The sequence below is a fragment of the Chionomys nivalis genome, chromosome 8 (assembly GCF_950005125.1).
Source record: "Chionomys nivalis chromosome 8, mChiNiv1.1, whole genome shotgun sequence".
NCBI classification, from domain to species: domain Eukaryota; kingdom Metazoa; phylum Chordata; class Mammalia; order Rodentia; family Cricetidae; genus Chionomys; species Chionomys nivalis.
In genome coordinates, this window is record NC_080093.1 from 48,307,672 (window position 1) to 48,331,857 (window position 24,186).

Below are 24,186 nucleotides of genomic sequence, written 5' to 3' on the forward strand. Positions count from 1 at the left end.
TAGCAGTATAAAACAATTTCCTTGGCCTGTCCAGGAAGGCAGATGACCTCACTGGACTCTTTCCATCTCTCGCTTTCATAGAGAAATTACAGTTTATAATTGGATGAAATCACGCGGGTGGTAATAGCAATAATGGCTTAGGCTGCAGCTACCACTGCCCCTTTGCAGGAACAGGCTTATCTTCCCTTCTGTCCAACCTCATTCTGCACCTGCCTGGGACTGTGCCCACCTGCCGCTTGGCATCTGCAGCCCTGCCTGGCCCTGGCTACTCTTAGCTGCTGTCTGGCTTCCTGGGAAGTGTCCCTGAGAGCGCCCCTTACCCCATCAGTTCTTCATGCACTGACCACATACTTCACTCTTCCCATGTGCCCCCTATGGTCTCTGTGGGCTGCAGCCATGGACAGCCACCTCTGCTCAGCACATGGCCATATTGAATATGCACCCAGGTGTGCAGGCTACAGGCACTGAGCAGGCCTTGAACCAAAGGAAGGTACCTAGATGCAGCTGAGCCTAACCAGAGCCTGTGCTGTCATTAAAGCTCCTTTCCAAAGGGGGGCTCCTGTGGAGGAGGGGGTGCAGTACCAGAGTTGGGCCTTCTTGGCCGACTGCTAATGTATTCCTTGGGGCAGCCTGCAGCCCTTGTCTCTACAGCAGGAAGGGCAGCAGGGTGTGGAAGGCTGGCCCCACAAGAGGAGACAGCTGAAGTTGGAGCAGGGAGGTCGTGGACCCCTGGTGAGCCAGAGAGGCTGAGTTGTTCTGGAGGCCAGAGCCAGGATAGCCCAGATGGAGCCTTAAAATGACAGTTAAGCTTGTGCTGGGAAGTGGAGGCTGCTCTAGGCTGGGGTGTGGCTCTGTAAGGCCAGGAGCTCCCAAACTTTTAAATTATTCACTTATTTATTTATTTCCTCTGTGTGTGGTCAGAGAACAACTGTGAGAATCAGTTCTCTCCTTCCACCATGTGGGCTCCCAGAGATTGAACTCAGGTCTTCAGGCTCGGAGCTAGATGTCTTTGCCCACTAAGTCATCTTGCCGAGCCTCCAAATTTCATTTTTCTCCACCTGGTCCTTGCAGGCAGTTACAGGAAGGGTTCTGCATATTCCCTGGATTTAAAACGTGGTCAGTGGTGGGAACAGTGACCTCAGACCCTGACCAGGCGTGCAGCACAGTAGTATTTGTGCAAGGAAGGGATCTAGGGATGTGGCTCAGCTGCAGAGCACTTGCAGAGAAACGCTGTCTCGGAAAGAGAAAAAGAAAAAGAAACAAACAAGCCCAGCTACTGGGAAGAGGTGAGAACAGCGGGCGGTGGCCATGGCTGCCTGTAGCACTTGTCCCTGGGGCTCTCATTTCCTTGGTTTGATTGCTTGTGTTGCCTTTGGCAGGTGAAGAAGCGGGGAATAGGAGAGAAAGGCCCCACTCTGGACAGCTGCACCCAGTGGCTGAAGCAGGAATCACCCACCTTTCTGCCTCACCCACTCCAGAAGCTTCTCTACAAGCAGGAGCAGCCAAGCAGACCAGCCCCCTCTCAAAGTGGCTTCCCAAAGCGGGGGCACACAGGCCTGACAGCTCAGCAGTGCGAGGTGAGGAGACTGCAGCCTGTGGTGAATCTGAACTCCTCAGAGGGGTAATAGACACCCCCCCCAACAGATGCAGCCTGAGTGGCTCTCTCTCAGCTCTGTCACGCAAGAGCGCTCTCTGCACTGAGCCATTCTGCCAAGTGACTTAAAGGGATTTAAAAAGAAAGAAAAAAAAAAAAAGAACCTTGGTAAAGAAAAAGGGGTAACAGCCCCACAGAGGCATTTCAGGAGAGGGGTGGCCTGAGGACAGAGGACCAAAGTTACAAAGAGCTGCGGTGGAAGTGGTGGCCCGTGAGAGGCCACACTCCCCGGGGACCAACACTGGGCTGTGGGGCATGCCCGGCTCAGCAGTCCCCGGGGGTGCACACAGAACACGTACCTCTCACTCCAGAGAGCCAAGCCTGCAGTGCCTGTGCCTGCGCCTAGGGTGCCAAAGATGCCATTTGGGGCCTGCAGCCACATCTGAAGCCTAACCACAAGCAAGACTGCAAGACCTTCTTATTCTCTGCGTGCCTCATTGTTCCTGCTGCCCCGGAGGTGCCGTCTGTGGTTGAGTGGTTCTGGGTTTGTTGGTGACACAGGGCAAGGCATGTGAGCCTGGCCTGGACCTGTGAAGCAGTGACCCCATTGGGACCCAGTGGCTCCAGGGAACAGCAGCAGAGGAGGTAAGAGCCTGTGGCAGGGGGACCAGCAGGACTTCCTGGTGGTCCAGATGGTGACAAGAGTCTTTTTCCACCAGGAGGGAGCACAGTGCATGGGAGGGACAACTGAGTCCTGCCCTCTGCAGGTCCCCAACATGAGGGTAGGGATCCATCTGCCGGGCTCTGCCAGGTGCATGGGAGACCACCCGGGAATGAGTCACAGCGGTGTCTTCCTCCTGGACCCCTCCCTGCCAGGCTTGCTGGCCACCTGCTCTGAACAAAGGGGACAGTCATGAGGCTTAGTGATAGGGATAGGCAAGAGTTTAGGGGACCAAGGCCATCAGCCTTGATACCTGCTGTCCTTGAACTAGCAAGAATCCTAAGATTCCTTCCTTCCAGGCCTGCCCCACTGTGCTCAGAGAGATGGCGGTAGGGCTGACCAGGAGCCACTACCCAGTGTCATCTCACTGGCCTCCAGTGATCCCTTTTGTTGGTTAGAGGGCAGAGACAAGTCCAGAGAGGTCGAGTGAGTGCCCCACAGCTACACAGCAGGTGACTGGCTGGACCAGCTCCTCCTGGACTCCCAGGGATGCAGAGGGGAGGGGCAGTAATCCCATCGACTTCAGAACCCCTCAGCGCCCTGGGCAGGGCAGGGAAGCCCCAATTCATTACCAAGATGGAAAATGACACTTCCCCACACTCTGCCCCAAGAGAAGGGCTGATTTATGACTGCGCCAGGGCCTGGGACATCCGTCAGAGCCGTGCGCTGCACACGCCGTCTGCGGGGGCATTAATAGCCGTGTTATTAGCCACTGGCGTGAAGGATGCCCTGTGGATGGGCTATTTGCTGTTATTTATTATAAAGGCGCGACAACCTAGCAGCTGGGCCGCAAGCACACAGCTGGGCCCCGCCTGCGTATGGTTCTCCTCTCTGCATCTTCAGCTTTCCCTCAGCCCCTAGGAGGAGCTAGGGGATAATTCCTGGGGCCAGGCCAAGCCAGAGGGGAACAGCAACCACCTCCCGCGGCAATCCTGTTGTTCTAAGTGAAGCGCTGATGGAAAAATCTGCTCAGCTGGCTTTGTGCAGCCTCGCCTTACCCAGAGGTGGAGAAACAGAAAGGGACACACTGGGCTTTGGGGGCAGAGGTGCCCTGGATGGGCTGAGGGTGGTATAAATGAGGGCAGGTCCTCTCCTGGAGTGTGCTCTCCTGTGTACACATGGGCTATAACCGGCTGGAAAGAAACAAGGCCAGCTATTCCTAAGAGACACCGTGGACTCTTAAGAAGAGCCCAGAGACTGGCCAGAGGTGCTGGTGAGCTGGGGCACATCCCATCACCTGCTCTAACAAACCTATGGGGAAGGGTTTGAGAGTTCAGACCTCGGAGGAAAGACTGCTAGAAGGCTGTTACTGGGCCTATCCCTGTAACATCTATAAGGAGCAGATAGATGGGCTCCAAGTCCTCTTCCTCCCACTCCCAGGGTGCTGTCGGTTTTCTACTCCTGCATGCATTCATGGCATGGGCACTTATGGTCAGTGCCAAGCTGGCCACCAAGTTGGGGCACAGCCAGGCCTTCTTGGGCCTGCTTCTCCAGAGCAGCTGAATTTGAGGAGCTCTGAGGCCTGGGTGGGTGGCCAGCTCTTCATAGTTCAGACAGGACTTTTCTTTTGGTCTCTCGGGATTGCTATAATGAGAACACCAGGTCACCATGGCCTCTGATACTGATGGGAAGGTCCCACCTCCTCTTTTCTTCAGTTGCCTAGCTCTGGGCTGCAGATTCTAGAGCCTGCCTCGTTTATTCAAGATGTGGCTAGGGAGATGGCTCCACCAGTGAAGTGCCTGCTGCTTAAGTACAAGGACCTGGGTGTTAGATCCCAGTGCCCACATAAAAGACAGGCATGGTGGTGCATGTGTGTAACCCTAGCGCTGGAGGTGGGGCCAGAGACAGGTGACTCTCTGGAGATCCCTGAGCAGCCAGCCTAGCCAGTCAGTGAGCTCTGATTTCTGTGAGACCTGTCTCGAAAGATAAGGTGGAGAGTAATAAATACATCCCATGGCAGCCTCTGGCCCTCACATGCATACAGATACAAAAGATGTTTACAGAGCCTCTCTGGGCCAGGCTCATTGCGGGGGAAAGGACAGACCACACCTGAGAAGCAGAAGTTTAGGATCCCTGGGAAGAGCCAGAACGTAATGGATGCCCAGGAAACCGGAGGTCACAATTAGAAACCCTCATTCCAAGCAAGGTCGATTGATCCCCTGCTCCTGAGAGGCCGCAGCCTCCATGCCTGCCTGGGATTCCTCCTGGTCAGCACTTTCTCCACACCTCCTCTTCTCTTCCCCTCAAGCGGCCCAGGCTCCTACAGGTAGCCACTGAGCTCAGCCACAAAGATCCCGGACCCAACCCTAGTCTTGAGGTCTGTCACTTGCCCTGCTGGCACTGCCCCCTCTCGTCATCCTCCCTCCCACTGGCATTAAATCTGCTTCTTTCTTCCCCTCCCCAAAGGAATTAAGTCTTAGTGGAGGCAGCTTTACTCCGAAGGGACCCAGGCGGCAGTATCAGGTGGAGGACCGTCATCAAGAGATGCTACGAGAGAAAGAAACAAAATTACATGTGTCTCCTTTCGCCCCTCCCCCGTCCTGGCCTGCATAGTTTAATATCGAACACTGCTATCAATATAATTAACCTCTTAAGACACAATTTGAAAGCCTTGTTTTTTAAAGCGATTCGCTTTCTCTGACGCCAAGGAGGACATCCTTGATGCCCAGCCCCACCCGGGCCCACGTGCTTAGGTGAACTTGCAGTTCATTTCTGGCGGATTTGCATACCTGTCTGCAATTAATGCCAGTGATAACGGCTGATACATAATGCATGCGGCATGAAATTAGAAAAATAATTAACTTTAGATTTGAAAAGAATCCCCGCCCCCGGCTCTCCGGGCATTACTGATGCTGAGTGCAACCACTGGACAAGGACTGGGAACTGAGCTGTTTGGGATAATGGGTGAGACTGGCTGGCACTCCAGCGCAGCTAAGACGAGAAAGTGTTAGAGGGTCAGGGCATGCAGGAAGTGCCCCCATGGTATCTGCTGGACAAGCTTCAAGTTCCTGGGCCTCATCTATAACTCACATCTGGACCAGTGAAGTAATGTGGCTAATGGGGTGACCGAGCAGTGCTCAGCTAAGCCGAAAGTAGCCTGTTCCATCCTCACAAGGACCCACGGGGGCAGACTTGGTCTGGTTTCTCAGATGAAGCCCAGATAGACCCTGGTTCAATTCCCAGCACCCACATGGCGGTTCACAACTGTCTGTAACTCCAGTTCCAAGGGACCCGACACCTATGGCAAAACACCAACGCACATTAAAAAAAAAGAAGCAGCAGCAGCACAGAGGGGCGGTTAACACAGGGGCTATCCCTGTGTATAGGAGGAAGTGGGGACACAGGCTGTTCTTAGGAAGGGTGTTCTGCACGTGGGATACTCTGCACACATAATCTCATCTTATCACTGTAAATTATCACGTAAGGGCAACTGTCAACCACATATATAGACAAGGAAGCTGAAGCCCAGAGAGAACTTACAGCCTACTTAAATCACACTGCCTGGAAGCGGTAGAGGCAGGACTCGAGCCCACTGCACTCTGTTCTGACCATTGGCAGAAACCAGCAACTGCTTCAGCCCCCCCACAGCCTCTCTCAGCCCCCCAGCTAAGGGAGGTCACCAGCCTGAACCGTCTCTCTGCACCCCTCTAGTGAAGCGTCCGTATCCTGCTGTCCATCACAGAACTGGCAGGTTGTAACTCGTGGCACACCGTCTGTGTAATCCCCACAATGACAGCCAGTGATCCCGTAAAAGTAGGGCAATTTACCAGGTTTAATTTGATGACCACATAAACTATCAGACACAACAAGGGAATGAAAAGGCCACCAGGCGTCTGAATAGTTTAAGGGCTCTTCTAGAGAGGCTGCCGTTTCCTTCCCCAGGTAGGTCTGTCCTGCTCCTGAAGCTCCTGGGGCTGAGACTGGAGTCGGCCTTGGGGAAGCAGGGTGACCAGGGACGCTTGGGAAAGATGGATGGGCAGTAGATAGGGGGTGGAAAGGCCTTGGGTCCCTGCCTCACACTGCTGCTCCATTATCCATCAAACATCTCTGAGAGGTGCAATTTAGAGTCTATTATGATGCAGAGTCTCGGGAGGCTGGGGACTGTGGCCATGAGCTAACGGGAGGAGAACAGATGTCCACACCGGAGATTGTGGTGGCAGCCTTGGCTTTGGCCTTAACAAGTCTGGCCTTGCTCAGGGCACTGGCCCAGAACGGCAAGGGCAGAGGCTGCCTGTGTCCCTCAAGACAGAACTCATCAGCTGGCCAGGAGCAGGTATGTCTTCTGGCCAAACTTGGGCTCAGGGAGAGGTGCTGGGCCACCTCCCCGGGACAAAGTGAGGCAGCCTAGGAACAAGCTGAAGCCCTGTCCCACTCCTCATCCCTGTTCACACAGTGACTTGTGGTGGGACCTTCAGGCTCCTTTAAGATGAGACAGGTATGCAGCTATAGGTCTAGGTGTCTGTGACCTTGGAGTGGCTGAACCCCTCACCTCTCTGTACTTCAAGTTGTGAAGTAGAAGAGACTATGTGACTGCCAGGCACAGGAGCACACTGAGGATGTGCTGTGCAGGCTGCCTGTGAATACAGACGGGTCTGGCTCAAGGGTCAGCTCTATTGGGTGTGCATGCTATGCTGTCTTTAGCTTTGGATCCCAAGGTGATGATTGGCAAGAGGATTTGGCCAGGCCTGGAGCAGCTTGGGATGTCGTACCACACACAGAGCAACAGGAGTCTGGTGAGGACAAGAGAGCCCTCAGCCCCAGCCCATAGTAATGCCCAGGCTGGCTGGGCCTCGGTCTCAGTGGAGCGTGGGAGCCATGTTTAAGATTCTAGGCCTGGGAGCACATCTGGATTCCACAGCCTCCTGCCAGCAGAGCTGTGCCTTCAGAAGGGGCCAGTACCAATTTCTTTGTAGAGATACTTGATAAGGGCCTGTTGTGTACCAACTACCAGGCTAGACCCTAATGGGTAGGGTACCCCAGAATAGACCCTAATGCGTAGGGTACCCCAGAATAGACCCTAATGCGTAGGGTACCCCAAAAGCCCTAAAATAAAGCACATGCTGATTGGTGATGAGTCGGTAAACGCTGAGCAGAGAGAAGACATATTCTGGGGTTACATATTCGGGGTTTCTTGATGAGGTGACCTGTGGGAAGTGTGGGCAGCATGTGTCTCTGAGGATCCATTCTGGGAGGAGGGAAGTATGTCTTGGGGCAGCAAGGTGGGTCCAGCTGCTTCAGAGGGAGAGGGACACGATGCAGAATGTCACAGGGCCTGCTACCTGGCTTGGGCAGCCACTGCAGTGGTGGAGGGCTCAGTGTGCAAGGAAGCCCAAAACCTGAGGAGCTGTGGAAACAGGGAAAGTGGGCCAGGCAGGGTGGGTGTGAGCAGGAAGATGGGTGGACTGGACAGTGGTGCACGGCTCAGTGGATGGACAGGGCAGAGGCCACCGGGGGACCCAGTAAAGGCTGGAGTGTTTCCGCGTGTCCTGAAGGGTGAGGAGGAGCTCCCTGAATAGAGAGAGGCTGCCAGGAGCAGAGAGGGACACGTAAGGGGAGGGTGTAGTGTGTGTATGAGAACTGGAGCCATCTGGTTCCTGGGGCATCCTGGTGAGGTCCCCACTGGACACTGCTCCGCACTCCAGAGCTGTCCTCCCGGGCCAGGCCCTCAGATCAGGTTTGAGAAGCCATCACATTCTGCCCTGGGAGCCTCCTTGACCCTGAGTCTTACTGCAGACCTTTTCTGGCTGTATGAAGACACCCTTTTTCACTGAGATGGAAAGATAATTTCTCTTTAATTGATTTTTTACCACTGTGAACAGTAAAATAATGAGAAAACTCTATGCTGCAATTTTTCTATTTGCGAAAACTGAAATTACACCTTGCAGAAAAATTTCCTCAGCGTGCTGACAACGTCTCCCTCCTTTATTTGTCTCATTTCTTTAAATCAAGAAAGCTGATGTGTAAGTGTACATGTGCGTGTGCACGTGTGTGTGCCCTGTTATTTCAGCTGGGGAGAGACTAGGTATGGAATAGTTCCCCCGGAAAGCACAGAACTCGGAGCCAGGATCAGATCTGTTGACACCTCATTCTTCTGGGTCTGAAACACATGGCTGACAAACAGGACGTGGTGTTTCACCACCTGACAATGAGCTCAGTGTTCTCCGCTGCCCACCAGTGACCGCTGGCTGCGTCTTTCCTGGAGGTTCTGGCGACACGCCTCTTGAGCTGACAGCCTCCCAGAAACAAGCTTTTCCTTCAGACCCTGAGTCCATGCCAGAATTAGGTCTGTCCCAGTCCTGATGGAAATCCATCTCACTGGCCGGCCCCATTTGTATGGCCCTTAAAGAGTGAGGTCATAGCCCAAGCCGCAGCAGCACACACTAAATGCCCTAGGGTGTTGGCTCCTCCCAAGGACCAGACCCTCCTGATGAGAATCACAGTGAACATCAGTCATTAGAGTCATCCTGGCCAGGGAGCTTACCTGTCTCCAGGTTGGCATAAAATTGCCTGGCCTCAGCCCTGCAAGACCCAACTCTGATGACTCCCTGGGCCCTGTCTCTGTCTCACACTCAGCACACCTATCTTGTGCTCCTTGCAGGTATTGAGGCTCCAGGTTAGGTGGGTCAGACCTCCACCAGCTGTCCACCATGGTGGTGGCACACCCTACTGCCACCACTACCACCACACCTGCTGCCACCATCACAGCCACTGTTGTGATGACCACGGCCACCATGGACCTGCGGGACTGGCTGTTTCTCTGCTATGGGCTCATTGCCTTCCTCACGGAGGTCATCGATAGCACTACCTGCCCATCAGTGTGCCGCTGTGACAATGGCTTCATCTACTGCAACGACCGGGGACTCACGTCCATCCCCTCAGACATCCCTGATGATGCCACCACCCTCTACCTACAAAACAACCAGATCAACAATGCAGGCATCCCTCAGGACCTCAAGACCAAGGTCAAAGTGCAGGTCATCTACCTGTATGAGAACGACCTGGATGAATTCCCCATCAACCTGCCCCGCTCCCTTCGAGAGCTACATCTACAGGACAACAATGTGCGCACCATCGCCAGGGACTCATTGGCTCGCATCCCGCTGCTGGAGAAGCTGCACCTGGATGACAACTCCGTTTCCACCGTGAGCATCGAGGAGGACGCTTTCGCCGACAGCAAGCAGCTCAAGCTACTTTTCCTGAGCCGGAACCACCTAAGCAGCATCCCATCGGGGCTGCCGCACACGCTGGAAGAGCTGCGGCTGGATGACAACCGCATCTCCACCATCCCACTGCATGCGTTCAAGGGTCTCAACAGCCTGCGGCGCCTAGTTCTGGATGGAAACCTGCTGGCCAACCAGCGCATTGCTGACGACACCTTCAGCCGCCTGCAGAACCTCACAGAGCTGTCACTGGTGCGCAACTCGCTGGCTGCCCCGCCCCTCAACCTGCCTAGTGCCCACCTGCAGAAGCTCTACTTGCAGGACAATGCCATCAGCCACATCCCCTACAATACGCTGGCCAAGATGAGGGAGCTGGAGAGGTTGGACTTGTCCAATAACAACCTCACCACACTGCCTCGAGGCCTGTTTGATGACCTGGGGAACCTGGCACAGCTGCTTCTCAGGAACAACCCCTGGTTCTGTGGCTGTAACCTCATGTGGCTTCGGGACTGGGTGAAGGCACGGGCTGCAGTGGTCAATGTGCGGGGCCTCATGTGCCAGGGCCCTGAGAAGGTCCGGGGCATGGCCATCAAAGACATCACCAGCGAGATGGACGAGTGCTTTGAGGCCGGGTCACAGGGCAGTGCAGCCAATGCAGCTGCCAAGACCACCGCCAGCAACCAAGCTGCTGTCACCACGCCCCAGGGCTCTCTGTTTACTCTCAAGGCCAAGAGGCCAGGACTGCGCCTCCCTGACTCCAACATTGACTACCCCATGGGCACCGGTGATGGTGCCAAGACATTGGTCATTCAGGTGAAGCCACTGACAGCAGACTCCATCCGAATCACATGGAAGGCCATGCTACCTGCCTCCTCTTTCCGGCTCAGTTGGCTGCGTCTGGGCCATAGCCCAGCTGTGGGTTCTATCACAGAGACCCTGGTGCAGGGGGACAAGACAGAATACTTGCTGACGGCCCTGGAGCCCAAATCCACCTACATTATCTGCATGGTCACCATGGAGACTGGCAACACCTATGTGGCTGATGAGACACCTGTGTGTGCCAAGGCAGAGACGGCTGATAGCTACGGCCCTACCACCACACTCAATCAGGAACAGAATGCTGGTCCTATGGCAGGGCTGCCCCTGGCTGGCATCATTGGTGGCGCCGTAGCTCTCGTCTTTCTCTTCCTGGTCCTGGGGGCCATCTGCTGGTATGTGCACCGGGCTGGTGAGCTGCTGACCCGAGAGAGGGTCTATAACAGGGGCAACAGGAGAAAGGATGACTACATGGAGTCAGGGACCAAGAAGGATAACTCCATCCTGGAAATCCGAGGCCCAGGACTGCAGATGCTACCCATCAACCCGTACCGCTCCAAAGAGGAGTACGTGGTGCACACCATCTTCCCCTCCAATGGCAGCAGCCTCTGCAAGGGCGCCCACACTATTGGCTACGGCACCACACGGGGCTACCGGGATGGCGGCATCCCTGATGTGGACTACTCCTATACATGAAGCCAGCCACCCCCGGTGTGCTCACGTGGCTCTGTCTAGCCCACTGCAATACCAGGAGCCAGGAAGAGAAACTCCATAGTGACTTTCCCAGCAGAAAGCAAAGTTTGGGGAGGGTTGGTAAACACAATAGTGGGATAAAAAAAAATTAAACACATAGAAAGCAGGAGGGAAATTCAGCATTGTTGGAGACATAATTCGTAATTTATACCAGATCATGAGCGTGAAGGGTTGGATTGGGACTTTTTTTCCCCCTGAACCAGATTGATACTACCTGTACAACATTCGTGTACACCTCAAGCTCCATTCAGGGCCATCAGAGAGCATCAGGTGACAGATGGACGAGATGGCATGGAGCCCCCCACGCACCCCCTGCCAGCTGCTCACACTGACAGCTCAGTGAAAGGTTTTGGGGTTTTTCACAAAAGAGCCCGGGGAAGAAGACTTTGCTACGGAGCTACTGTCCTGACATCTCTTCCCTGGCTCTTTCCATGCTCTTTTCTTTCCAGATCTGGAGAAATATGGCGTCCTCCATGGTATTCTCCGAACAATACCATAGTCAATTAAAAGAAAAAAAGAAAAAAACAGTCAAACTTTTCCTTCCAATGCTGAGCGCTTCGGTTCCATTCACCGAACTCCGTAGAAGCTCCCTGCCGCGTGGAGGTGCGTCTGTCTGCCCGCCTGTTGCCATGTCACGTGTCTCAGTACAGATGGGTAGATAGAGCTGCGTGTCTGTCCTCTCAGCACCTTTGGGTCAGTCCTTGACATTTCCTCAGATGATAGAATTGCAAAAAGTTTGCTTTCTCCTAGAAATCATTCAGTAAGTAAACCATGTGTGGGATGAGAGTGAGGTGGGGGAGAGGCCTCAGCCCGGGTGGAGGGATTGCTGTTTCTTAGAGGCACTGGTATCAGCATCCCAGTGGAGTTAGGAAGAATTGGCTGAGGATGCTTTAGAGTCCATCCTGTGTCACCCTGCCCAGAGCCAGGCCACTCTCCTTCCTGCTATGGAGAAAAGCTTTCCTTGATGGCCAGTCCCCATCTATCCTTCCCCTATAGATCCTGTCCCCACAATAGTGTTTACTCTTTCTCCTGGGACAGGTAATTAGTGCAGGGACTGTTTATAAATATACGTGTCACACACACATCCGCTGGCTAGACCTATTGGTTTCCATGGCTGCTCAAACAAAGCCCAGAAAAAAAGAAAAAAAATTTCAGAAAATCCCTGGGACACACACACACACACATCTCAGCCATGCCCACACCAGGGGCTCTGTTCTCAAGAGGGAAAAAAAATCAGATTTCTTTGTAAAATGCATCACCTCTAGAAGGGTACTGACCGGGGCCCTGGGAAGAGCTCAGATTTTATTCCCCCACTGTGGAATCAATGCCGTTATCATTTATCAACGGAGACCACAGTGTGGTGAGCCATGAGATTAAAACGATGATAAAATAATGACAGCAAATCCAGAAAGGAGGAAAGAGCGGGGCCTGCGATTCTGATGTCTGCTTCGCCCTATACTCGGGGAGCCCGGGTCACCATCTGTCAATGTATTGCTTTGCCCTGCACTGGAGAAAAAAGTCATCAAAGGAAGATACTGGTCCGAGGGCAGCGGATGAGAAGGGGTCCAGCTCCTGATAGTGGTGTTTTCAAAAGACCTCTGCCAAAGACCTCTGCCACTCTGTTCAAAGCAAAGGCAGGAAGAAGCGGCCAGGCAGCTGCCGAAGTGTACCTGGGGGGCCATCCACTTGCTGGACGTTAAAGAGCCAACTGGTCCTTCAGTGAAGAGATGAGATTGAAAGAAATGGACCCAGCAGGTGCTCCAGAGTAGTGGAAAGGGGCGCAGGCTCCTAATCAGAACCCAAGGGGTCATCATACCAAATGGAGACCCCAGTCCACCAGCCCCAGGGAGTGGCCGAGGGGTGTGGACATGGATCATTCCAAAGGAGACCTCTCTTCCCTCTTCATCCCAAGTCTTTTTCCCCGCATAATGAGGTCAAGGGAGGGAAGTTCCTGAGCCTCAGATTCAGGTCTGTATAAATGTGTGTCCTGGAGCTCAGCTGTCCCCAGTGACCCTAACAATACCCTAGTTCTGGCAGCTTAGGCAGGCATGGAGGAGACCCATCTGTGAGGAACAGCTATGTGAAGGAGAGTCCAGATGCTGGGCAGGCATCAAGGGCACGGTGCCAGCCTTCTCCAGGGCCCCAGGAAGGTAGAACCCCAGATCCCCACACCTACCTTGCACCTGTAATCTGCCCTGTCCTCTCGACTCGTCCATGTTCCCCTTATTATCTATTCCCTGCCCCAGAAGGATCTGATCACTTTCTTTGGTGGCCAGGAAAACTCGTAGGAATGGCAGGTGACCTAGACCCTGGGAACTGCCTGGAAGGCCCTACCTGGAGATTCAGGAACTTGTGGGCCAAATGCTAGAGCTGCTTGGGCTGTGGTAAATTTCTTCCCCCACTGCACAGATAAGCTTGACCGACAGGGACCTTGGCAGGCACAGGCAGAATGTCAAAGCTTGGGTGGAGCTCAGTGGACATTACACGCAGCTGGAGAGTCCACGCATTACCCCCTAAGGAGCACTAAATGCTGGTCAGGGTGCGCACTGCCCAGCCATGGCCCTGCAGCCCCTGAGAGCCCTCTCTGTCATTTCTGCCCTTTTGTGTTTAACATTTTCCCAGTACCCTTTATTCTGTGTGTGTTGGGGATGGGGGGAGTCCTAGCGATTGCGTCCAGCACCTAGTCATGCAAAGCAAGCACTCTGCCACTGAGCTAGATCCCCAGAACCCCCCTGCCCAGTATCCCAAGTGTGACCTTTGTCCTAGTTTCCCAAAGCAGACAGAGAACCTGGCTTCTGGCCTCATGTTACAGTAGACGTTGAGGGAAGCCAGGGTTGACAGTGGAAGGCCTATGAGATCCTGTCTCGGTGCAGCTGACATTTCCACAGGGAGGTCTGTGGCGGGCCAGCCTCATCCTCAGTCTCTAACCAGCCGGAACCACCTCAGTGGCCTCAGCCCTGACGAGTGTATTCTGTGGCATTTAAGGCAAGTTTAAATTAAAAAAAAAAAAAGCCAGCGACACTTCTTTGGTTAAGTGGTTTACCCTTCGTGGTAATTAGATGCAGCGATTGGAATCTCTTTTTCTATTACACGGCGATTTTACTTTAAATTTCCTCTTTAAAAAAAAATGGGGAAGAAAAGGCAAGGAAGGAGAGGCAGCAGGACCATAGGCATTTGCATTTTGCGAATGAAGTTTCTGGTAGGCTCAGCTCAGGCGTGGGGCCCAACGTATGGAATGCTTAAGAGATTACTAAGAATAAAATCTATTAATTAGTCATACTCAATTCCACAGACATGACGTGAATCAAAAGATCCCTTTCTTCCCTCATCTGCATCCTCTTCCTGAGGAAGCCTCCATCTTCCCTGAAAGGCTGCCCCCTGGCCTGCCTCCTCCTTAAATTGGAGCCGTGCTGTGGCCCTGTGTGGGAGATCCTGCCTTGGGGAGCAGGTGCTGGGATAGTACCCCTTCCTCACCCTGGGCGATGCTGATAACCTAGGAGTCCTTCCTGCCTTTCCTTCCTGGAGCCAGAAGCCCACCCCTGTTCCATGCAGCTATGCCTCACCTCCTCAGTAGGCATGAGGTCTCTCAGGACCCCCTTCCCAGGGTTTCTAGTAGGCTAGCTGCCCAGCTCAGCCCCAGCAAGGAAGCCAGGATCCTGTTATGCAAATGTAAGCTTCTGCCTTCCCTCTTTAAAATGAGGGTGACTGGGGTCACTTGCTTCACGAAGGCCCTGCAAGAGCAACCCCTCCATGTAGAGTCTGGAAGGTTCTAATGGCCTCGAGGCCATGAAGGAACTGCTGCTGGGTAGCAAGGGCCAGTGTGGACTACAGAAGGGATGGGCAGTGTGTCTGGAATGGCCTCCTAGCCTGAACTTCCTCCCTTCATTGCCGCTGGCAAGGGGAGTAAGGAAAGAGCCATACTCGGGCCCCTTCCCACCCAACCCCCCACAAGTGGCAGTTCAAGTCCCAAAGCCAGCTTTCTTCAAACATCTGCTTTCTGCCGAACACACCAGGGAGGAGGCCGGGGCCTCGGAGCCTCTTCCTTATGAAAAATACAACAAGGAAGATTGGATGCAGCAGCTGGGGAGCCGTGCAGAGGCAGCAGGGAAGGGCTCCAGTGGGCATGGCGGCCTGTGTCCCCCAAGACCCAGATGACATGTCACAGGCAGGGTCAGGGCTGCAAGGCCTCCCTCCATATTCAGACAGTGGCGCAGGTGACAGCAGCTGATGCCGAGGCTGGATGGGTGCCAGGGTGAGCACTAACAAGCAATTCACAGGCTTTCCAGAGAGCAGAGAGAGGAGGTATTTTTTTTTTTTTGTAAGGAGGATAAAAAGGCTCAAAAATGCAAATCATTACCGTTTACAACCAAGCGAGTCTGCTAAATTGATTAGAAGAGATTAAACTCCTTGGGGGTGAAGGGAAAGGGGGATTTTTTTTTTTTGTGGGTTATGAACCTGCCCCAAGCGGCTGCCCACACAGCAGGCATTTTCCGGGCCTGAATGGGAGGGGTAGCAGTTGTTCCTGCCCAGAGCCCTGAGGAGCTGGCAACTCTAAGGACTGCTTGGATTGGAGAGCTCTCGCCAGGGCCACTGGGACAGGCAGAGTCATGTTGCTGGGACAGGTCATTCAGCAGTTGTACCAGTCCCTGGGCAGACTCTGATCCTGTCAACTAGGGTCAGTCTGCCTTGAGAGATGGCAAGCCACATCTGGATCAGAGGAAGCAGCCTGTGCCACCACGTAGAGACTAAGACTCGGAGCCAGAAGATGTCCTGCGTCCTTATGCTAGGGACCCGCTGCTCTCTGGGGCCAAAGAGTGAGGCCAGCTGTAAAGAGAAAACTGAAGGCCAGGGGTGACAAATGAGCCCAGTAGAGGAAGCAGCCAGTGAGCTCTGTCCCATGAGGCAGCCAGGCATTATCAGAGGATGTGATGATCTGCTTTCCAGCCTGACAACCCCCAGGACAGGACATACACAGACATCTTTCCCCAGTCTGTGCTCAGGTGGTGGGGTGGGGAGGCAGGTTGACAGGACACATGCTGGGCTCAGTACTCCAAGCCCCAGGATGTCCCTGGACTTGTTCCCTTGAGCCCAGCTGCCCCACACCCAGAGTAACCCATAGTCTCCACACTGCCAGCCTGTCCATCCATCACAGCCGACTGACGGTGCCTGGGGCTCTGTTCGAACACTCACCATGTTTTAGGCATTTGCTGATTCTTTTGAAGTGCTCCAGCTATTTGTATGAAATATCCACATTTGTTCTTTAAGAACAACTGACAAAAAGAATCCTTTTCCTCTCTTCCTAGATTTCAGTCTTTTTTTTTTTTCTCCACCCCATCCCCACCATGATGTTTTGAGCCTGGTACTGAACCTCTGATCCTACAACACTACCTCCTTTGATTTTTTTTTTTTTTTTTTTTTTTTGAGACAGGATCTCACGTAGCCTAGATTGGCCTCAAACCCTCTATGTAGCTGAAAATGACCATGGATTTCTGATCCTCATGCCTCTACCTCTTTCAGATTTTAATGCATTTTTTCTCTGATTCTGAGAATTTCATCATCCCTGGGGTCACTCCCATTTTCTCATCATACTGGGGTTTGCAGGGCGTGCCACACGGGGGAAGGGCACCAGCTCTCTTCATGTCTCGCCTGTGTGCAGGTAACTCTCTAGCCTGGGGCTGTTCCTACTTCTGGAAGCCACCCTGGGTTCTCTGAAAGCACTGTCACAATTCCTTGCTCCTGAATTGTCCAACTTGTACCAGGAAAGAAATGTGGGTATCTGGTGGGCAGTGTGCCTGTTGGGTGGCTGGATGAGCCCTCCCCCCCCCCCCGCTTCATACAGCCCCACTCCCAAGATCCCGCAGCCATCATAGTCAAGGCATCAGTGGCTCCCTTCTCCTACCTGCCCGTACCTGGGGTCACTGAGGACCAGCAGGGGACCTGGCTCACCTGGGCAACTTCTCCCAGAGGCATCCCACCCCACTTGGCTTCAGAATTGGTGCATCTCCAGCAGATGGGAAATGAAGATTCAGTGAGATCTGGCAGCAACCACAGCCTGAATGGGTGACTCAGTTTCCCTTCTCCAAGATTTGCATCAAGTGGGTGAGGGGGATTGGCAGAAAACTCGAGACCCGGGGGGTTGGTAGAACAAACAAGATCCAAGGCAACAGCCTGCCTTGCCTGCCACCCCTGCAGAGACTCCCCGCACCCTAGCCACCCGCCTGGAGGAACTAATCAGACTTTCTCTTCAAGACAGAAAACAAGCGCGACATGAACCGACAATCAAAGCCGCAGCAGGCCCAGGCTGCCGCTGCTCATTCTCCCAGGGGCCCATGGTTCCAAACAGCTCTCACCCTGCCTTAGATGGAAGGCAAGGTAACAGGTCCTCCAGCAGACCCCTCTGGTAACCAGTTCCATCTCTGAAAGTTGTGGGCACAACATGGCCACACCAAACCCCAAAATAGCCTTAGGTATCCCCCCAGCCCAGGATGACAAACCTGAGAACGGCCACAGCCACTAAGCCACTTGGTCATGCAGGGTATATTGTGAGATTGAGGACCTGGTAGTCTTCCAGCCTCCCCCAGAGGCTGGGGGAGGGAAACCACGGGCCACTGCTGGCGGTTGTCATCTGAGAGGAAAAGGGGGAGAGAGTACTAAAAGCTGGGAGGCAACCAACCAGGCTCTGGAGAGCTGTGCTTGTGTTGGCTAGGGACACCAGAGGTGTGAGCAGGGATCCCAAAGGCCCAGCTTGCCCCAAAGGACCCCATTCCTATGTAAAGGCTGCAGAGTGGAGGTTTTGGCAGGGCCATCCTCCCAGTGGCATCCTCGTGAGCAAAGAGTGCTTGCTGGTGTTGCCAAGTAAACTAGAACAGATATTGGAAAGTATAACTGGTCCCGGGTTCTGAGGGGACCCCTGGCCAGCCTCTGGGGACTGGACGGGCTCTTCCCTAAAGAAGGTGAGATGCCTGCCCAGCCCATTGGAGCGAGGCAGGCCCCTGAACCACCAATTTCCCAAGCCCGTGGCCTGCCCCACTACAGACTCAGCACCCTGGGGCTCCTTGGCTGCTCGCTCCTCTCTCTGTTTTCTTTTTCTCTGAAGGGCAAAGCGGTCTCAGGGGTCTGACTGATAGGAACGCCCCTGCTGCGGTGGCTGCAGTCTGGGAACTGGCAGGCAGATGAAGCCCTGGTCCCTGGGAGGCCTGGGTATGCTCAGCCTCATGGCTCACCTGCTTCTCTACCACCAGACAGGGGTTTTCCAGAAAATAACGACACAAACACACGACCACCACGACGACAACACAAACCAAAGTGCACTCCAAGCCGCCCTTTGGCCTCCTTCAATGTAGGTGCCTTGAACTTCAATGTTGAGACGAATGTGACTAACTACTTGGTCCTATTTTCTGTTTGTCTGTTTCATATAAAATGTCCAAGTCCACCTGCCTTGTCCTTTCTTGAAATAAATAGAAAAATTTAACTTTTACAGTCATCTCGGCTGCTGACTCTGGGCTCCCCGGGCCAGCACAACCGGAGCCAGGTGTCTGGAATGTTCCTCCTGAGCAGTCCTAGGCCTGGGGTGGGGTGGGGGGTGGGGTGGGGTGGGCTCTGCTGTTGGGGTCCATTGGTACAGAGTAGCAGCCAGATAGGATAGAGACTCTGGGTTTAACAAGTTTCCTGGGCAGAAGCCAACATTCAGTGTCCACTGCAGAGCCAGGTACAGTGGCACACCAAGGTCCCAGCACTTGGGAAGTGGAAGCAGGAAGGTCAGGAGTTCAAGGCTGTTGGTGGACACTTAGTGAATATGAGGCTAGCCTGGACTCCTTGAGAAACAAAACCTCTTAAAAGATTCTGTGATGAGCAAGAAAGGGGGCTTGGAGCAGGGAGACCAGCTGCACCTGAAGCTTTTTTAAGTCAGCCAAGTGGGGCGGCCCGCATGCAGACGGGCAGAGGGTCTTCACTTGGAGAGTTATTAATAAAAGCTGAGGATTATCCCCTAAGAGGCTCCAGCAACCATGTGGACACCCAGATAAGAGCAGAACTGTCCTGGCATTTGGGGATGTGCTTGTTCCACAACCCCAGGGTTCTTCCCCTCCAGGTGCCCCTGTTCCCGACAGGCACCCACCACATCCACACCTCCAGGGGCCTCAACAGTGCATCTCGCATCCCTGGGTGGGAGAGAGAAAAAAATTATTTTCATGAGAAAAACAGGAATTCCTGCTAAATTTAAGATAAAGCAAGAACTCATTACTCCTGCTTAGATCTGCTCTCACATCTCAGTGGGGCTAATGAGTTTCCCCTTATATTCCAAGGAAGCAGTTTTTTCTCCAGGGGTGACCTTGAGCACTCCGGCCCATCCCCATCGTCCACCCCCTAGACAACACTATCCATGATGCTGCGGCAAGGACGGATCAAGAGGGCCATTGCACAGAACAGTACTCAAGATGGCCATTCGGGACAAGAACAAAGCGGACGGGTTCCGACTTCTCAGGAGATTCTTGGGGTTCAAAAGGGCTGTGCCCTCCTTCTCTCCTGAGGCTGCTATGGGGGCTTTCTAGAAAATGGCTGGCCAGCCAGTCAGTCAAGAGACAGTTATTGAGGGCCTACTGTGTGCTGGGCCTGGGGAAGCAGTGTTCCCTTCCTAGAAGCAGTATGGTGAGGCTTCTCCAGGAGTGAGGATGGGCGCCCTGGCCGGGGCTGGGAGTATGGCAGGGAGGTAGGCTCCCATTGAGAGTGGTTCTGCAGATGAAGGTGGAGAGTTTGGGCCCCATTCACCACCTGAGACACGGAAAGGAAGGTAAGTTCAGTTCTAGTCTCTTCTGAAAGGCTCTGGCCGTGCCCAAGCTGGCCCAGCCCCTGGCTTCACCTTGGAGAATTCCTGGCAGGTTCTGGCTTGTCTCAAGCCCTTCCCCACGAGGACTGTGAACGGTTCAACTCAGGAGAGCCCCAAACCCCCACCCAACCGCCAGCCTGCTGACAGCACTCCACAGCATGGCGACACTTGCTCAGCTGGGGCACTGTCCAAGCACACAGCAGCCCACACAATGAAGACCACCCACCTGCCCTGCTGCCCGACGAGGCCATGAAGGAGAGTGTCTTCAAGCACAACAGTCAGCAATCCTAGTGGCCCAGTAATCCAGCCATCTTCTCCCCTACCTCCCTTGCCTCAAGGTCACCTTACCCTCCACACACCTGTGACCACACTACAAACTAAATGGGACCCTGAAGCTCCCCAATCCAGGGCAGAGGGTTGTGTTCTCAAGCTCTTCTCAGACCAGCAGCTAGCAGAAGCCAGAGGGCTGTGGTCACCACCAGCCAAGCAGCCCAGAGCCTCGTCTTTCCCCAAAAAGTCTCAGAACTGTTTATCACAGAGGGTAATGGGGCTGGTGTCCTCTTAAGAACCAGAATGGCATGCTGGGTATTGGCAGCATATGCTTTAATCCCGGCACTCAGGAGGCAGGGGGAAGTCTTAGTTCAAGATCAACCTGGTATACAGAGCAAGTTTTAGGACAGCCAAGACCACACAGAGAAACCCTGTCTCAGAAAACCAAACAAACAAACAAAAGGGAATGGGTGCCTTGCTTCCAAGGGCACCCTAAGATCCAGGGACCCGAGTGATGCACCTCACTTCACTGTTTGGTCGAACTCTAAGTGCCCATTCTAAGACTCCTGCCCTTCTCTTCCCTCCTACTGGATTCTGGAACCTTCCCTTCTCTTGCTCCGATTTCCTAGAAGGGGTACCTGGTCTCACAAAGCATCCTGGACATGTGGTGTCCAAACCTATAAAAGGCCCAACACCCCAAGTCACAGCCCCACAGCCTTGTCCTGTGCAGAAAGGCCCTGACCCATCCGAGGCCACTCCCTGTTCCTGAAACACTGTAGTTATGGGTGGTGCTTGCTGATCCACTTTCAAGCACTCCCAACAAACCGTGCTCCCCAAACCACACACTGGCCACGTCCCTGCCCTCTTCCACCCATGTCGTCTCACAGTGCTGACACAGCCGCCACCCCCCTTGGCCTCTGTGTCTGGCCTCTCCAAAGGACCCTCTAGTCCTGCAGCAAAGTAAATAGGCTCTCTCAGCGCTAACTGACAGCGCAAATGAAATCTTGTGCTCCCCCCTCTGAGATTTACAGGGGAAGTGAGATCTTATTTGCACCGCTGCCAAGCCGAGGCCGCGATGAAATTATGCCTCGAGAAGAGACCCGGCCGGCTTCTCGCGGAAGCTGCTGCATCAGAGATGGGCTTATTAAAAGCCATGGTGGCCACATTTCAACCTGTTTCAGGTGTTAAGTAATTTACTGCCACCCAGAATTCAGTGACAGGTTTTTATCATTTTTATTTCCACGATGCAGGCAGACGCCTCAACAGACCCCTGCTTACCGTTCTTCCTATCTCCCCCACTTTGGCACACGAATAGGAACTGAGGTGAGGCCAGGACCACAGTGGCAGCAGATACCCTGACCACCGCCCCCAGGGTCTTACCAATGCTCAGCATCACCAGAAAGGAAAGGAAGCTTCTAAGAGCCCCTCACACACAGGCAGGTCCCAGCCATCCCCAGAGAGCCCTCAGGAGGTTTTTTTCATGAAAGCGACAGAGGCATTAGCGACGTAAGAACAGAGACAATCGCTGTCCTAAGCCAGCTGCAAGATCAACTGGTCTTCACTGAGCAACTGCTGTGTACTAGGCCCTGCTGGGACAGAGCACATAGCTACCAAGGGGCCCCCATGCCATGCAGAGGTCACTTTCTATCCATAAGTTTCCAATAAATATTCCTGATGGCTAATGCAAACCTTTGGGCCAGGGACATAGCTCAGGTGGTAGAGAGCTTGCCCAGCATGCCCAAGGCCCTAGGTTCTGCCCCAGCACTGATAAGCTGAGAGCGGAGGTCTTCCTCTGAAATCCCACTCAGGAGTTCAGGGTCATTCTCAGCTACATACAGAATTCTAGGCTATGTGAGATCCTACCTCATAGGTAGTAATAATTTAAATAAATATCCCTAGGCTGGAGATGTAGCTCAGTGCAGAGCACTTGCCTAGATGTGCAAAGCCCTGGGTTCAGTCCACAGAAAAGTGCCATCATGTGTCTAGCCTGTGGAAGCTCTGAAGGAGAGGGTTGGGGAGGCAGAGCCCTGCCCGTCATCGCGGGGGACCTCTCCATGCCAGAGCTGAAGGTACAAAAGGATCTCGGCCCTTCACTGTCCTGGAGAACACCCAGTCTTTCGGCTCTGCCTCCCCTAAACTGTTGGGGAATGTAAAGGCCCCTGTTCTCCAAGAGCTGGGATCAAAGGAAACTAGGGTCTGGGCCAGGGTGGGAAGCAGCCCCATGCTTCCTCGGCAGCCCTGGGCAGGGGCTGTTTGATGCCTGCAGGCTGGGGGGGATTAGACCTATTACAGAGCCCTAGGGGTTTAGCCAACAGCCTTTCCAGTGCCCCCTTTCTCCACCTGTTTTCAGATAACTCCAAGACGACCAAGGGGAATCTTCAAAGCCCAGCTGAGCCAAGAGCAGGAATTCTTTAATTAGCTTTCTTTTGGATCGGGGCCCTGGCAAATGGATTAGTCATGGTGTAAGTAGGAGGAAGGGATCGGACTCCTCTTTAGAGCAGAGATTACAAGCCTGGGGTGAAGGACCGGGGGCGGTCTCTGGGGACAGGAGAACTCCTGAGTGGGCCCTCCCCAGCCAGCAACTCCTGGGGAGTTGGCAGATGGAAGCCACCATCAGGAGGATGGAGATGTTCTCTGTAGAACCCTGCAGTCTGCATGAAGCCAGCGTGAGAGGCTCGTGACGTCACCCAGGCTGTGTGCCTGAGTCTCCTAATGAGTGTGTGCCTCTTCCCCATGTGACCATTCAGATCTCTAACTTCATAATTAGAGGGGATTTCCTAAAGGGGCACCCATCTGTGAGCGGCAGAGCAGCAGGCCTGATGGTGCCAGGCGCCAGGCATCTGTCACCGTGTGTCACCACATCACACCCCCAAGGCAGTGTGACACAGTCGCTTGCTTGTTTCCAGGATAAGCAAGTAACTTTTTTCTTTGCTTTTGTTGTTAATTTGTTTTGTTTTTGAGATGGAGTTTAATATATACCCCAAGCTGGTCTCAAACTCATGATGTTACTGAGGCTGGCCTTGAACTCCTGATCTTTCTGCTTCTTCCATAGTACTGGAGTTGCAGGGAGCACACCCCCAATCCCAGTTTATCCTAGCAGTACTAAGGATTGAACTCAGGACTTCATCTATGCTAGGCAAGCACTCTACCAACTGAACCACAGCCCTGGCCCTCATTCCTGTTCTGAAAGGGCCTAGGGTTCCCATCCCTAGTACCACATAAACCACGAGTAGAGCTGTATGTCTGTAATCTACTCAGGAGGTACAAGCAGGAGAATCAGGAATTCAGGGTCATCCCCAGCTACACTTGGAGTGCTAAGCCAGTCCTATCTCAAAACAAAAAAAAATTTTATATTATTATGCAGGTTCAGCAGCTTGCTCAAGGTATCAGAAACTGATGTTGGCACAGGAGCCAGCTGTCCAAGTAGGTGTCTTCCATCACCCTACACCCTGCCCATGGGAAGCCTTCCCTCCAGCATAACTTAGCACCTGTGTTACAGGCCAGGTAGAAGTTAGAGCTGGGTACCAGTTAGAGGTACCCCATCCCCTCCATGTGAGAGAGGAAGGTGGCACTGGGTAAAGAAGGCTAGCTGGAGGCTAGGGTTGCAGGCTGTGGGGTGCCAGGCTCTGAGCTCCAGACTGGCAGCTCTCAGGCCCCAGCTCTCCCAATGGCTCCTTCTGCAGGAAGGTGTGCCACACTGGGTGGGGAGGTGGAGGGAGCCTCAAGCACCACTGATCCAGGTTTCCCAGGACTCCCCTTGGAAGCATGAGCTCCCCCATCAAAAGGAACTCCTCTGTGGTCAGGCCACACTGGACTCTGGAGAGGACTTTGTAGAATATGCTGGCAAGGAAAGGCACTGCCACCTGCCACTACTGTGACAGAGGGCTAAGTCCCTCCAGAGGACTGCCCTCCACTGGGATGCTCTAGTTGACCCCCAGGGTCAGGTCACTACTTGTGACTGGGTAGCACTCTGGGGATATGCCAGCTGTATGGACCATCTCTCCCATGCTCCTCCATTGCAGGCTCAGCACCCCACACAGCTGCTGGA

General features: G+C 53.7%; 2 protein-coding genes across 3 annotated transcripts in view; one reads left to right on the forward strand and one right to left on the reverse strand.

The window, feature by feature from the left end:
• Positions 1-11,371, forward strand: part of Flrt1 (fibronectin leucine rich transmembrane protein 1) — a 67,601-nt gene extending 56,230 nt beyond the window's left edge. Inside the window, exons 2-3 of the mRNA XM_057780076.1 lie at positions 1,380-2,239; positions 8,914-11,371. Of these exons, the coding sequence (XP_057636059.1) occupies positions 8,963-10,987 (2,025 nt within the window). The 5' untranslated portion in view covers positions 1,380-2,239; positions 8,914-8,962 and the 3' untranslated portion in view covers positions 10,988-11,371. The remainder of the gene's footprint in view (positions 1-1,379; positions 2,240-8,913) is intronic.
• Macrod1 (mono-ADP ribosylhydrolase 1) overlaps positions 1-24,186 on the reverse strand; it is a 136,981-nt gene that overhangs the window by 88,010 nt on the left and 24,785 nt on the right. The window lies entirely within an intron of this gene.